The sequence below is a fragment of the Sinocyclocheilus anshuiensis genome, unplaced genomic scaffold (assembly GCF_001515605.1).
Source record: "Sinocyclocheilus anshuiensis isolate Anshui unplaced genomic scaffold, SAMN03320099.WGS_v1.1 scaffold10855, whole genome shotgun sequence".
NCBI classification, from domain to species: Eukaryota; Metazoa; Chordata; class Actinopteri; order Cypriniformes; family Cyprinidae; genus Sinocyclocheilus; species Sinocyclocheilus anshuiensis.
Genome location: NW_015555073.1, coordinates 10,885 through 25,600, shown reverse-complemented (window position 1 = coordinate 25,600; position 14,716 = coordinate 10,885). Strand labels below are relative to the sequence as shown.

Below are 14,716 nucleotides of genomic sequence, written 5' to 3'. Positions count from 1 at the left end.
CTTCTTCGGAACACAAATTAAGATATTTCTGATGAAATCCGAGAGCTTTCTGACCCTCCATAGACAGCAAGGGTCTTAACACGATCAAGGCCCAGAAACATAGTAAGAACATCGTTAAAATGGTCCATGTGATATCAGTAGTTCAACCGTAACAAAGCTACGAGAATACTTTAGGTGTGCAAACAAAACAAAAATAACGACTTTATAACAATTCTTCTCCCCCAAGTTACCATCTACCGCTATTATTGCGTGTAACACGACGCATGCCTGTGATGCTGCTGATGTAAAACACGCATGCGCTGCGCCTTGTTTACGAGCAGAGGAAAGCACGCATGTGTGTTGTGGTCATCGCAATAAAGGCGGAAGCGGTAACTCGCAGGAGAAGAATTGTTGTTATTTTTGGATTTTTTGCACACAAAAAGTATTATCATAGCTTCATAAAATTACTGTTGAACCACTGATGTCACGTGGACTATTTTGTCAAAAAAAGTTAATTATATAAGATTTCTATAACAAATTAATCAATTAGGTGGAAAAAAGGGACAGTCTGTGCATTGAAGTGATGTCCTGGTGGATGCTGAGGTAGACTAAACTGCTTACTGCTTCATTGCTGAATGGTGAAACAACTGAAAGAAGTTAACATTAACAGCAATACTGCACTGAAGCTTGACTGAATTCAGTATTCGCTCAAGCTTCTCTAGCTCTTAGAGAAGTTTTTTTTTTTTTTTTTTTTTTTTTAGAATAGAATTAGAATAGAGAGTGCTAGAGTTAGAGGGTCAAGTAAAGATGGAAGAAATGTGTTTTTAGCCAATTCTTGAAGAGAATGGCTGCTCGGATTGAGTTCCCATCAGGAGGGAACAGTTAATGTAAATGTCTGTGAAAGTGAATTTGTGCCTCTTTGGGATGAACAATAATGTGCCGTTCACTTGCAATACTCCAGGAACATCCTAGTAATTGCATAGCAATGCATTTGAAATCACTTAGAGCATAATAGTATTTTAAAGCCTAGTTTGACAAAGCTAGCACCCCTCAGATATTGTTCGGAAAATTTGCAACAACAAAAAAAAATTATAATTTTATTATTTAAATTTTTTTACTTATTATTTTTTTAATCGTATTATTTTTACTATTAATAATTAATTGTCGATCATTTATGTATTCATAAATGATCAAGGATGTGTGCAAGGATCTCTACAGTGCTTTGTGCTGCGAGACGAAGTGGATGAACTTGACAATCACCTTTCTGGATTTGGCGTTCGCTTGTACGGTGGCTCTAAATTGTCAAAACACCTCTCAAAATGCTTGCTACGGATGCGAAAAATGCAGAAAATCGAACCCAATCTGAATTTTTTTATGATGGACGAAAGTTTCGGAGGCAGTGTGTAAACGTGATTGACACAGTGTGAGGTCATATTTATTTTTTAACGTACGTGACTCAGTGTGCAGTGGCCAAAGAGTCTTTTTACCCTGGTAAAATCACTGTAACTCATTACTTTGAATGGCTTATTGCTCTAATGTCATAATATGTGTGTTTGTGTGTTTTCGACAGACTGATGACGATAACTACATGATGGAGAAACCCCTGGGTTACCTGCCTCTTCATCACGAGCTGGACAGCGGGCTCGGCTGGACGGACGGTAGCTTCCACCAGGGGGAGCTGTCGGGGGTGGAGACGGAGGAGGGGCTTGAGGAGCGCCACGGCGGGTCGCCGTCGTCTGAGTCATTCATCTCGTCTGAACTGAGCGACTCGGGTTTTTACAGCGTCAGCACCGGCGAGTTCCTGCGCTTCCAGCGTCTGCTGGAGAAACGCATGCGCCATTACAACGCCCGCATGCACCACCAGGGGGAGCCGTGCTCGCGCGAGCGGCACGACAGCCAGATAAAACACCCCCTAGAGGCCATCCCAGAAACGCTGACGGTGCAGCCTCAAAACGTCTGCACGCCCATCCAGGGATCACGCGGTTTGTCGCGCGTTTCGTCCGTGCAGTACCGCAAGGCGGAGCGTCCATGTTTGAACAGGCACAGCTCCAGCAGCGGCTCGCTGTTCAATCCCGCGCCTCATCCGAGTTCTGCGGGAATGCTGAGAAGAAGCAGGACGCTGCATCACCGCCCCGCGCCAATGGAGTACCGCAGACGGGCGAGTCACCCGGCCTCACCCAACTATTGCAGGGCCACGCTGCATCCCTGCGTCCACAGAGTTGACCTGCCCATGAATCTCCCTGAGGAGCCGGACTTGGCACTTATGCACGCCATTGCACACCCTGTTGTACACCCCACTGCACTCCCTACACAGACTCTACACGCAATGAGTCAACCGTCCCTGATCTCTCCAGTTGACGAACACTGCTGCACGCCTCTGGATCTTCACGCCAACGGCAGGATCCGAGCATCCACCGAACCGCAGCTCCAGAGGAGCTTTGTGACCCAACAGACGCCCAACAACAGGTTCCACACTCTAAGTCACACTCCCAGTCAGGACAACGAAACTTGGCCGAAACCCGCCAACCGCGCGGGATCCGTTGGTGGACTCTACAGCACCTTGGAGGGCCACACGCCCACTAGGAAACCACCCGGCGGGAATTTGCGCGCTTTGCGAAACCAGATGCTGCGGGATCGAGCGTCAAGGTTGGCGGACGAACGTAGCGGCATGAGCACGGACGAAGAGAGTCACAGCGAGGTTCGCATGGGTCGCTACTGGAGCCGCACCGAGCGCCGCGAACACATGCTGCAGAAACAGCGACAGGCCAGAAACAATGGCGGCTGCGGCATAGCTGCGTCAGGATTGGTGCATAGCGGCGGAGTCGTGGGAGGAGCTAACAGAGAGAGTTGTAGTACCGTTCTGGAGCTGAGCCAGAGGAAACTAAGTCACCTGAGGAACCGGAAGCTGCTGGACGATTGGACCACCGTAGACGAACTCCTGACGCACGGAACGCGCCTGGGCCCCAGTGGAGACACCCGGCAGCTGCCTACGTCATTGCTCACCGTCACAACTGTATAGCGACACCCACCGAGCGAGTGTTCAGATTGACTTGTGTGTGTGTGTGTGTGTGTGTTGGACCAGCCGCACTACACAAAGCTACCTCCTGACATTGAGGTTTACTGTAGATACAGACGTTTCCGAACACCGTAGTACATTGATTTTTAAATGTTATATTTGCAGTATCTTGTTTTGCATTGTGTTGTGAAGAGATGTTTTATTAGGGAGCGAATTCACTGCAGTTTGATTCAACCGCATGAAGCAATACAACAGATTACAGATTACAGAACAATACAACCGACGCCAGACAAAACGAATTTCATTTGGTGCCAAGAAAAGTTTACGTTACGGATCATTTTTAAGGTGGTGCTAACCGTGAGATTTCATTTCTTCGACTTGATTTGCAACTAGACTATAAACGACATCCGAATTATGTCACTTTTGCACAAAATTTAAAGAGTTCCCTTTCCAACTGTCTTCCGCTAGCTAATTTGTGGCGTTGGCACAGCCTCTCCTCCTTTCAATCATGAATCTGATTCTCTGGGAATAATATCGGATAATCTAACGACGGATCGGGAGTCGGATACGGCACCAGGGCCGGAGATTGGGTGTGCAGGTTTATGCCGGAGATCGGGGAGCGGAAACGTGAGCTCGTGTTGTGAAGTGTGTGGGTTCTTGCACTATAACTGTAGTATTTTTAAAGCTATTTTTCTTGTGCTCTTCACAATTGATGTCACGGAAAGAAACAAAGAACTTTTATAATGACTCGAATAAGAATTATAAGTGGTGTTAACAGAAGTACAACAATTTGGAGAGAAAGACGATCGACGCACTGAACTGTGTTTTCAGATATTTTCAGCGCACCTTTCCGCAAACAACAAGGTTTCAACTTTACAAGCCTCATGAAATGCATGCAGAATGAGTTGATAAGCTAAGTTAGACAATGAATGATGTACGCAAATTCGTTCTGATCGCGTTTCATGAACGAGACCTAATTATTTTCCAAAGTAGAAGCAGACGTATTTTTGGAGTCACCCGTGTCAGCGTGGGATGTTTCCGGATGTTTTTTTTTCTTCTTCTTTGAGCAGAAAATCAGGATTTTTCCCACCTGCACTATTTTTGGTGGAGTTTTTACAATTTTTCCTCACAACTGTGACTCTCTGCGGCTCTCTCGCGCTCGTTTCTGAGGTAAAATCACGTCATTTCCGCCGTGAGTCAAACGCTGTGAATAATGGATGTGAACGGATGGAACATTAACAGAAAAACTCTGCTCGTTTCCACTTTTAGAAATAATTTTCTTGGAATATGATGTACATGTGGTTGTAATAAAGATGAGATTTTAATTAGCTACTTAAAGAGTGTTGAGGTTTTTTGGGTAACGTTATTGAAGTGGGCGTTCCGAAGTTAAATATGTAACGACAACAAACGGTCTCTGAACGGAGCGCGTGAATTCCTGCGCTTAGTTTTCCCACACTTTGACCAACGGATTTCCTACCGTTCATGAGTATTACATCATTTTATAGAGACTGCACGTTCAACGAGCAGATACAGCATCTATGAATTCGTACTACAACGATTTTAAATTCTGACATCGGGTAGTTTTCCTCAAGATTTGACAAATAGCCGTAGTTACGTTACTGTTATTTCCAAATTTCATGAATGATTTCAGTCACATAAGAGAGAGAGAGCGAGAAAAAAATCATGTAAGCCACGACAAGTCAAAATTACGACTTTAGTAATTACGACTTTAAACGACCGAAATGACAAAAAGTCGAAATTATGACACAAAGCCATTAATTTAAATGTCGAGATTGACATACTAACTCGAAATGACTTTAAATGTCGAATATATGACATACTATGAGGCAAATAGTCGAAATTATGGCTTTAAGTCTACATTAAATACTAAATTATATCCTGCTGAAAAAAAACTAGACACACCACAAAATTTGTAATGGGTTTACTGGTTATAATGGGACTTGTATTGGTTTTAATGGAAACTGTAATGGACCCTGCGGTAATTGGTCACCTTCTATTGGTGGCTTGTTAAAACCAATAAATCCTAATGAAATATGTCCCAAAACACACTACAGAAAACCATTTTTAATGGTTTTAATGGTTAAAAGGTGATGGTTTGTGATCGTATTTGTAGTGGAAACCATTAGAATTTGGTGTAAACATTTGAAATTGTGACATGAAAAGTCAAAATGACTTTTACATACTTTTATATCATAATTAGGCCTATTAGGTAAAAAAAAAGAAAAAAAGGCAAACCTGACTGACTTTTTAAAATATCTGAATTATGACTTACTAAAGCATTATCTTCATTCTTTCAAACTATTTTGAGACCATTACAAATACCATGTGAGTAACGGTGATGTTTTGAGCCTCAAACCAGAGAGAATCTGAACTAAGAAAGTGTAGTGTTTCTCAGGAGGTTCACTTACTTTCGTCTGATTTTCACTCTTGAGATGTTTGTGGTTAAAACACAGAAACACAAAATGGAATCCAACTGTAGAAAAGCACAAAATGGAACTGAATAACAGAAAAAGGTCTTTCTCCCGCGCTCTTTCATTCACGCTCTGCTTCCATCTGCTGGATGGAAACTGTCAGTGCAGGAAACAAAATGGCGGCTGCTCGCTAGAAAAACACTCCTGAGTGGGTGGATTTATTCCAGATGTTCTTCATAACCCTGAAAACATTGTACCAAAACACATTTTACAAATAGTAGCCACTCTCAAAAAACAAACTGGTTTAATATGTATAAAAACAAAACAACCAGTCTCAGAAATTATGGTCACCCCTCTGAGAGACTTTTTTCTTGTTTTTTTTTTTTTGGTGACAAAAAGTAACAAGTAACCACGTGACAGCGTTGTTTGCGTGTTTGTTTGAAAATGACGGGCTCCGAGACTGGGTTGGTAAAAATAGATCAAATACAAATGAATTTATCACTTTAAATCAAAGCCTGATTTGCTTTATTATCGTCAGTTAGCAGTCTTGCATTTGTGAAAACCATTCGCTTGATGTTGTGCTAGATGAGAAACTCATTGAACGCTGACAGTTGTCCATATAAATGTTCAAATGAGCGACTGTAAGCTTTCACGGAGTTTCTCTTCCTCTTGTCTCTAGATTTGCTGCTCTTTACACGAAACGTACAGTCGTGCAACATTAAATTGCTATATGTGTTACACTAATCATTGATCCAGACGAATGTGGAGTGATTGGAGATGGAAAACACATCAGAGACAGATCTAGAGCCGTTAAAGCTGAAATCTTTAAAAACCGACAAGACGTTTGTAATACCGCACAGAGAACGGGTGAGACATAACGTTACTGGCTTATAAACTTTTTGTTATATACAAAACAAGAGATACATAAGCATTTATTGCGGTGTTTCTGCATGATGTGTGTAGTTAGGGAAATGCAGGAGTGTGAAGGAGTTTGAGAAGATGAACCGGATTGGAGAGAGAACTTATGGAATCGTGTGTGAGTCTCACAGAATGATTGATAATGGTCAGATATATCACATATTAATTCAAATATCATGTATCATTATATCCGTAATCTGTCGTCCATAAATAGCATTATTATCAAACAGTTGTGCTGCCTGACAACTCTGCTGAAAAAAAAACTTTAGACACCATCACAAAATTTGTAATGGGTTTACTGGTTATAATGGGACTTGTATTGGTTTTAATGGAAACTGTAATGGACCCTGCGGTAATTGGTCACCTTCTATTGGTGGCTTGTTAAAACCAATAAATCCTAATGAAATATGTCCCAAAACACACTACAGAAAACCATTTTTAATGGTTTTAATGGTTAAAAGGTGATGGTTTGTGATCGTATTTGTAGTGGAAACCATTAGAATTTGGTGTAAACATTTGAAATTGTGACATGAAAAGTCAAAATGACTTTTACATACTTTTATATCATAATTAGGCCTATTAGGTAAAAAAAAAGAAAAAAAGGCAAACCTGACTGACTTTTTAAAATATCTGAATTATGACTTACTAAAGCATTATCTTCATTCTTTCAAACTATTTTGAGACCATTACAAATACCATGTGAGTAACGGTGATGTTTTGAGCCTCAAACCAGAGAGAATCTGAACTAAGAAAGTGTAGTGTTTCTCAGGAGGTTCACTTACTTTCGTCTGATTTTCACTCTTGAGATGTTTGTGGTTAAAACACAGAAACACAAAATGGAATCCAACTGTAGAAAAGCACAAAATGGAACTGAATAACAGAAAAAGGTCTTTCTCCCGCGCTCTTTCATTCACGCTCTGCTTCCATCTGCTGGATGGAAACTGTCAGTGCAGGAAACAAAATGGCGGCTGCTCGCTAGAAAAACACTCCTGAGTGGGTGGATTTATTCCAGATGTTCTTCATAACCCTGAAAACATTGTACCAAAACACATTTTACAAATAGTAGCCACTCTCAAAAAACAAACTGGTTTAATATGTATAAAAACAAAACAACCAGTCTCAGAAAAAAAGAAACAAACACAAAACAAATAAAAGACACGTGACTGAGTATACGACCCAACTAGTGCTTATACACAGAGACAGATCCATCTACTCTAAACAAAAAATACATGATTCCCTCTTCCTATCACTCTCTCTATGCGAGGAAACTGATCGGACGGGCTTCAAACTGTGGCGTCGTTGAGCTGTAATGTCCTTCTGTAATAATACAACACGAATACAGTCCATAGAGTCCATAAAAAAAGAGCGACGTCGTTCATCCACACAGACAGGGGGCACCAGAGGCCTTCAACTTCAGTCCAAACCCTGAACCTCGTGCTGCTTGTACACCGCCGAGACCAGATTTCCTGAAAGAACAGCATTCGTGTGGTTAAATTCAACTAACTAATATGTCAAATGAATATATTCGTGAATAAAAATCGTTAAATCCTTCAGGTCAACGTAAAGGCCCAAAGAGCGAAGCGACAAAGCAATGCAAATCTGCACCAAAGCTAATTTCGATCCAATTTATGGCATAAATCGGCATATAATCGCAAGCGAATCATCATTCGCATGCTTTAATGCAAGATACGAACAATATGAAAACCACAGCTGGGAATCGCACGACTAAGCTAAAATTATTAACTAATAAAAATAATTTTCGTTAATTAAAATAAAGCTAAAATATAAATGAAATATTAGATGAAAGACTTAGAACTTAAATTAAAAATGGTGGTGAAATAAAATAAGTATCTATTAGTAAAATTACGAAAACGAAAAGCTAAATAGGAAAAATAAAATAAAATTACGAAAGCACAGAAAAAACAAACAAACCTGAAAGTATTTAAATATAATATAATTTAAATTAGGGTTGCGCGATATGGCCAAAAAAATTATCACGATAACACAAAATAAAATATTATGTTAAACCATAAAAAATTAACATTTAAATAAAATTAATAATAATTAAAATAAAAATAAAAATTACATTAATGTAACAATTAAAGTGAAAACAAAAAATATTTTATTAATGTATAAAAATATTATTTTAAATAAAATTATTAAAATTAAACTTTAAAAAATCTAAATACATCATAAGAAAATACTATAAAGTAATATTAAAATAACACCGCTGCACAGTCGAATTCACAAACAAATGACTCTTTTGAACTGATTCTTTTAATGACTCGGTCAAAAAGACTCATGAATCATGCCGCTTTTATAAACATACGATTCGCTCATCTTGATTCATATTTGAATCTGAATCTTTTAACGATTTGCATTCAAAACTAATTTTAGTGGTAATAAACGCAACGTTTAAAACTGAAACGTCACCAGGAACGGTCTTTGCTTTTGTTTAGTATCTTGACTGAATTATTAGGCCGGTTTTAGTGCGCGAGTTTGGCTGCAGGGCATCATGGGAATGATCGGGGAGGACTGCAGACCTGAAGCATTCGCTCGCACATCGAGGAGGTCAGAGCAGGAAGGACAGGAAGGCTAGCAGGAAGCAGCCAATCACAGCGGAGCTCAAGCCGCAGCGGACCCACAGGGGTCAAAGGTCGTCTTACCTGGCGTCCCCAGCCCCTCTGCTCTGTCCCGGCAGACTTTGGGTCTGAACGGAGAGTCTTTGTCTTTACCTTTCGATCCCTTGGGCCGCCCCGCCGCCTTCTTCTTGGACTTACTGTCGCCCTTCACACCCAGCAGCGGATGGACCTCTGCGAGACACGAACACAGGCGTCAGAGGAAGTGACATCATAAAAAATATACATTTAAATAAAATTATGTATTAGCATTAAACTATAAAAAAATCTAAATACATCAGAATAAATGAAATAACTGCTGCACAGTCCATTCTTTTAAGGACTCAGTCAAAAAGACTCATGAATCATGCCGCGTTTGAATCATGATTATATATAAACTAGTGCGGTCTATCGATTAACTACAAAAATAACTAATTAATCGCGATTAATCCCACTTAATGTTGGATACTATAAAAGTATATAAACAATAATAAAATAACACTGCTGCACAGTCCAATTCACAAACGAATGACTCTTTTGAACTGATTCTTTTAATGACTCTGTCAAAAAGACTCATGAATCATGCCGCGTTTGAATCATGATTGTATATAAACTAGTGCGGTCTATCGATTAACTAAAAAAATAACTAATTAATCGCACATTTTTTCTGAAATTAATCGCGATTAATCCCACCTAACGTTAAAGTTTATTAGCATTAAACTATAAAAAATATAAATACATCATAAATAAATACTATAAAAGTATATAAACAATAATAAAATAACACTGCTGCACAGTCCAATTCACAAACAAATGACTCTTTTGAACTGATTCTTTTAAGGACTCATGAATCATGGCTAAAAAAATATTTTTTTTCTGAAATTAATCGCGATTAATCCCACCCAACGTTAAAGTTTTTCAATATAATTTTACACTGCAATAATTTCACTTTCAATCTTCAAATAGATGTAGAAACAACAAAGTATATTTTTATTAGTTTAATACCATCTTTTTTATGACTGAAGGTCAAGTCTCAATGATTTTTTTCCTAATATTTAACCATTGACTACAGCATTTCAACATTACAGCATAATTGAAAGCTATCAATTTTAACATTTATTAGACTTTAAAAAATAACTTCTAATTTAAGTGAACTTAAAACCATCTTCACATAAACTGTGCCCTTCAGCAAGTAGAAAATATAATTGAATAAAGTTATCAAACACTAAATTCTAAATTAAACAGAGATAAATTAAAGCTTAAAGCTACATAAGTTACCGATTTCCTTTTTTTATTTTGATCTTTGATTAACAGACATCACAGCAGCTGGTAATTAGGATATTTTGGCTGCTGTTACTTTAAGAGCTGCCGCTGCTGAACATGACGCGGATCTGACACGGTTTTAAACGTGACTCATAAATAACAAATACTTACATGCACCGTTTTAAGGCAGATTTAATCGCCTTTTTGTAACTTCATGACTTGTCACGTACAGCCCAACGGATTCCCTACATGACCAGCTGGAGAGTGTTGCGTCTACTGTGTGTCATCCTGCTGATTGTGTTATGGTTCGCAATAGCCTGGACCGCCGCTGTTTGTCAGAATCCAAACAGACATCTCGCGCTCATCAATGTGGGCCTCACCACTGATCGGCTACAGTTCAGCATGTGTCTGCTGGACCGCTGGGACTACATGATTGCTGTGGGTGAGTGAACATGTTACCTAGGAGCTTTTTGTATGAGTTTTTGGCATTTTAATGAGCACAGGCTGTAATAAATTACTGTTGGAATCAAACAGTCTGGATGAAATTCTTCCAAATATGGACACTTATTTAATTAAACAAAGTACAGAGAATCTCATCAAGGCACTGTTTAAAGGAATAATTGACACAAAAATGGAACTTATGGGTCATTCACTCACCTTCCTGTCATTCTAAACCCATATGACTTTATTTCCTCAGTGGAACACAAAAAGCAGTATTTAGCAGAATGTTCCCACTGCTCTTTTCCATATAATGAAAGTGAATGTATATTAGGGCTGTCAAGCCCCAAAAATTGCAAGAAGGCACCATAAATGTAGTCCAAAAAATGAATGTAATATATTCCATTTTTTCTGCAGCCACTTTTTACTTTTTCACTTTTTCTATGAACGACTCACTTCTTATTAAAAATTGCACAACCCTTGTGAAAAAGAAGTTCGCTTAAGTGTATTGAATGTGCACTTTCAGTGTACTTCAAATCTTAAATGTACATTTAAAAATGTGCTTGCAGATAATATGAATTATGAAATAAAAGACCAATAAAGTGTACTTAAAAAGGGTACACTTTTATTGTACTTTGAAGAAGTGTGTTATTCAATATTACATTTAAAGTTAATATATTTGAAATGAACAAAATTATTACTTCATTACAAATGTGTAATTACAAATATATTTAAATACATGACATACATCCACACCTGTATTTAAGTGTTAACATGTAGTGCTGTCAATCGAGAAAAAAAACAAAAAAACTAATCACACATTTTTTCTGAAATTAATAGTGATTAATCGCACGACAGTTTTGAAAACAACTGCATTTCAGAAAATAGTTGTTAAATGTGACTCATGTATAACAAATACTTAAATACATGCCCAGTTTTAAGGCAGCGTTAATCTCCATTTTGGTAACTCCATGACTTAACTGACGACATAACTACAACATTGCACGCTCGTATTTTAATTTGCGATTTAATATGAAATTATACAGCATGCGCCACTGCATTTGTACTGTGCTACGTACACAGTATAATGGCTGACAGGACAGGAAAATTAGTTTTTACTGACATTTGGCCTGAAAACATCTCATCTGGCCGCAGATCACTGTTATTTTACTGAAGCTCCCTCATCTAGCGCCTGGTGCTGAGGTGAAGTTGGAGTGCGCATCTGAAAAGACTCCTGTTTAATGTGGACATAAAGACTAAAGGGTCTAAATAAACTCAATTCTTGTCAGGAAAAAAAGAGACTGAAGCAGCATTTGTGAGTGGGGTGGCCAACCCTAGCTGCGTTAATTGCGTAAATTATTTTTAACGCGTTAAACTGAAAAAAATTAATCGCCTGCGTTAACGCGCTAATTTTGACACCACTAATATAAACATACGATTCGCTCAACTTCATTCATATTTGAATTTATATATTATTATATTATATATATTATATCTATCATATGAATAAGAAACAAAATAAAGGCAAGTGATAAGGCGCGTTATTTTTGGATAAACTATTTTATTCACAACATAATCTATCTTAAAATACAGTATAGGGTTATGATAATCAAAACAGTCCTGAGCTAGATCAAGTCTTGATCTCTGCAAACCAAACTATCACTTTAATTAAACGTATTTTCCCCCCACTAATAAGAAGATTTTATCATTAGCTAGCTCCACACTGGAGAGCTGCTTTATAACAGAAAATCAAGTTGTAATTCTAACTGAAAGCGACACTGACTCTGGTTTTTCATGTTTAATACTGTAAAGCTGCTTGATTCATTGCATAAAGTACTATATAAATAAACGTGACTGGACTTTACTGGAGTGCCGAACTGCAGAGCTCGTGAAACATCCACATTACTGTAATCAGATGCTTTCTTAACTGCTGCTTTCTCACCTCTGTCAGTTTCTGTTGTTTATTTCGTTATTTAGAGGAAAGCGCACAGCATACATTTACATATTCATCAAACGCCGCTCAACAGCTTCAGGTTCGGCTGTGTTTGCGCTGAAGTGCTGTCTTCTTCTCTTGATTGCATCAGGAGCGCTGAATTACAGTCTTGCGCTACAGCGCCACACTGGTCAAACCGCGTTATTACAGGCTCTTACATTAGGTCATATGAGATCAAACGACTACTGGACAACAAAAATATGTGTCGACAATTTTTTATTGTTGACGTTGTCGATAATGTCGATAATCGTTAGGCCAGTTTTTCATCACGAGCGACACTCTTACCATCGTTTGGGACGCCCTGCAGCTCGATAGTGGTGGTGCGAATCTTCTTCTTGGGCTGCCCTCCGTCGGACGACGGTTGCCGCTGTTTTTTGTCGCCGGGGCCGCTGTGGGCGGAGCCGTCATCGGGCGTGGCGTTCTGACCCGCGGCGTCGGGTGGAGGGCCAAACGGGTTCTCCTCAGGGTCCTCCACCTCTGGAGCGATGGGCAGATACAGCAGCGCTTTAAAGTCCTCCAGCTCCTCGTCACTGCAAACGCCGCGAAAAACACACGATTAAATTTACTGAGAAAAAACAGCAACACTACTATACGACAAAACATAACGCAAAACTCATTTTTTGAATGTAAAAATAGACTGGATTATATAAGAACAAACAAAAACTAAATTAGCACTAACACATTTGCACTGTAAGATAATTAAAAATTAAAATTTCAATACATTTTTATTTCGCGAAAAATAAACTGGTTTAAACGATACGAACCAACAAAAAACATCAAAATTAACACATGTGAAACGGTATGATAATATTAAAAATAATGTAAATTATAGCAAATTAAATGAAAACTTTATATCGTGAACGTCAAAAACCTGATTAAACGATATACGAAAAAAATAACGAATACACATTTAAAACTGTGCGATATTATAAATTATGTAAAATATAGTGAATTAAATTTAAAATTAAATTTAAGATATTGTTAATGTCAAAAACTTGATTAAATACGAACAAACAAAAACAACAAAAAATAAATAAACTCTTGCACTAAGATAATAATTAAAAATAAAAAATTTTGCCGACTTACATTAAAAAATTTTTTGTGAAAAATAAACTGGTTTAAAGGGGTGGTTGATTGTGATTTCACTTTTTCAACGTTAGTTAGTGTGTAATGTTGCTGTTTGAGCATAAACAATATCTGCAGTTACGAATCTGAAAGTTCAATGCAAACGGAGATATCGTCTTTTAAAATTCTGGCAGTTTAATGCCAAAAACGGCTGGTAGGGACTACAACAAGTTACTTCCCGGGTTTGTGACGTCACAAACCCTGATAAACCCCTCCAGCGTTTATAGGAGAAGGGACAGAGCGGTGTGGAATAAAGGTAAATTATGTGAAAAATAATGGGTTTTTAAAAAAAACGAAGCATGAACACATGTTAGACTGCACCCCATAAACACAATCAAGCACAGAAAAAAACCAGTCAACCACCCCTTTAAACAATATGAACAAACAAAAACCGTCTAAACTTAAAAATTAACACATGAAACTGTATGATGATATTAAAAATAGTGTATAATCTAGCGAATTCATTGAAAACTATTTTGCAAATGTCGAAAACCTGATCAAACGATACGAACAAACAAAAACGTCAAAACTAAAAAACGAACAAAAACATGTTTAAAATGTAAAATGCACTTTTGTAATGTCAAAACAAACTAGATTAAACAATATAAGCAATGAAAAACATCAAGTTTAAAAAACAAACAACTAATACATATGAGAAACGGTATGATATTAAAAATAACGTAAAATAGTCAATTAAATTTTAAAATAATTTTGCAAATGCGAAAAACTTGATTAAACAATATGAGCAAACAAAAACAACAACAACAAAACACACTTAAAAATAAAAAAAAATTTGTGACTTGCATTTCAATTTTATTTTGCGAAAAATAAACTGGTTTAAACAATATGAACAAACAAAAAATGCTGAAATGTCAAAAGTAGAAAATGATCAACAAAAACACATTTGTGACCATGATTTGAAAAATTATTTGAA

At 37.9% G+C, this 14,716-nt stretch overlaps 2 protein-coding genes and 1 long non-coding RNA gene across 3 annotated transcripts in view; 2 read left to right on the top strand and 1 right to left on the bottom strand.

Moving 5' to 3' along the window:
* LOC107671569 (uncharacterized) overlaps positions 1 to 3,245 on the top strand; it is a 10,845-nt gene extending 7,600 nt beyond the window's left edge. The window contains exon 4 of the mRNA XM_016464487.1: positions 1,550 to 3,245. Coding sequence (XP_016319973.1) covers positions 1,568 to 2,998 — 1,431 coding nt within the window. The 5' untranslated portion in view covers positions 1,550 to 1,567 and the 3' untranslated portion in view covers positions 2,999 to 3,245. The remainder of the gene's footprint in view (positions 1 to 1,549) is intronic.
* A 2,560-nt stretch (positions 3,246 to 5,805) lies between these two features.
* LOC107671570 (uncharacterized) lies at positions 5,806 to 6,457 on the top strand. Its single transcript, XR_001632215.1, has 3 exons — positions 5,806 to 5,891; positions 6,107 to 6,294; positions 6,391 to 6,457. It is a non-coding gene; the product is annotated as an uncharacterized LOC107671570 (long non-coding RNA).
* A 958-nt stretch (positions 6,458 to 7,415) lies between these two features.
* The window catches only part of LOC107671568 (retinoblastoma-binding protein 5-like), a gene marked incomplete at its 5' end in the record, with an annotated part of 16,203 nt that continues 8,902 nt past the window's right edge, over positions 7,416 to 14,716 (bottom strand). The window contains 3 exons of the mRNA XM_016464486.1: positions 7,416 to 7,811; positions 9,012 to 9,158; positions 12,943 to 13,187. Of these exons, the coding sequence (XP_016319972.1) occupies positions 7,759 to 7,811; positions 9,012 to 9,158; positions 12,943 to 13,187 (445 nt within the window). The remainder of the gene's footprint in view (positions 7,812 to 9,011; positions 9,159 to 12,942; positions 13,188 to 14,716) is intronic.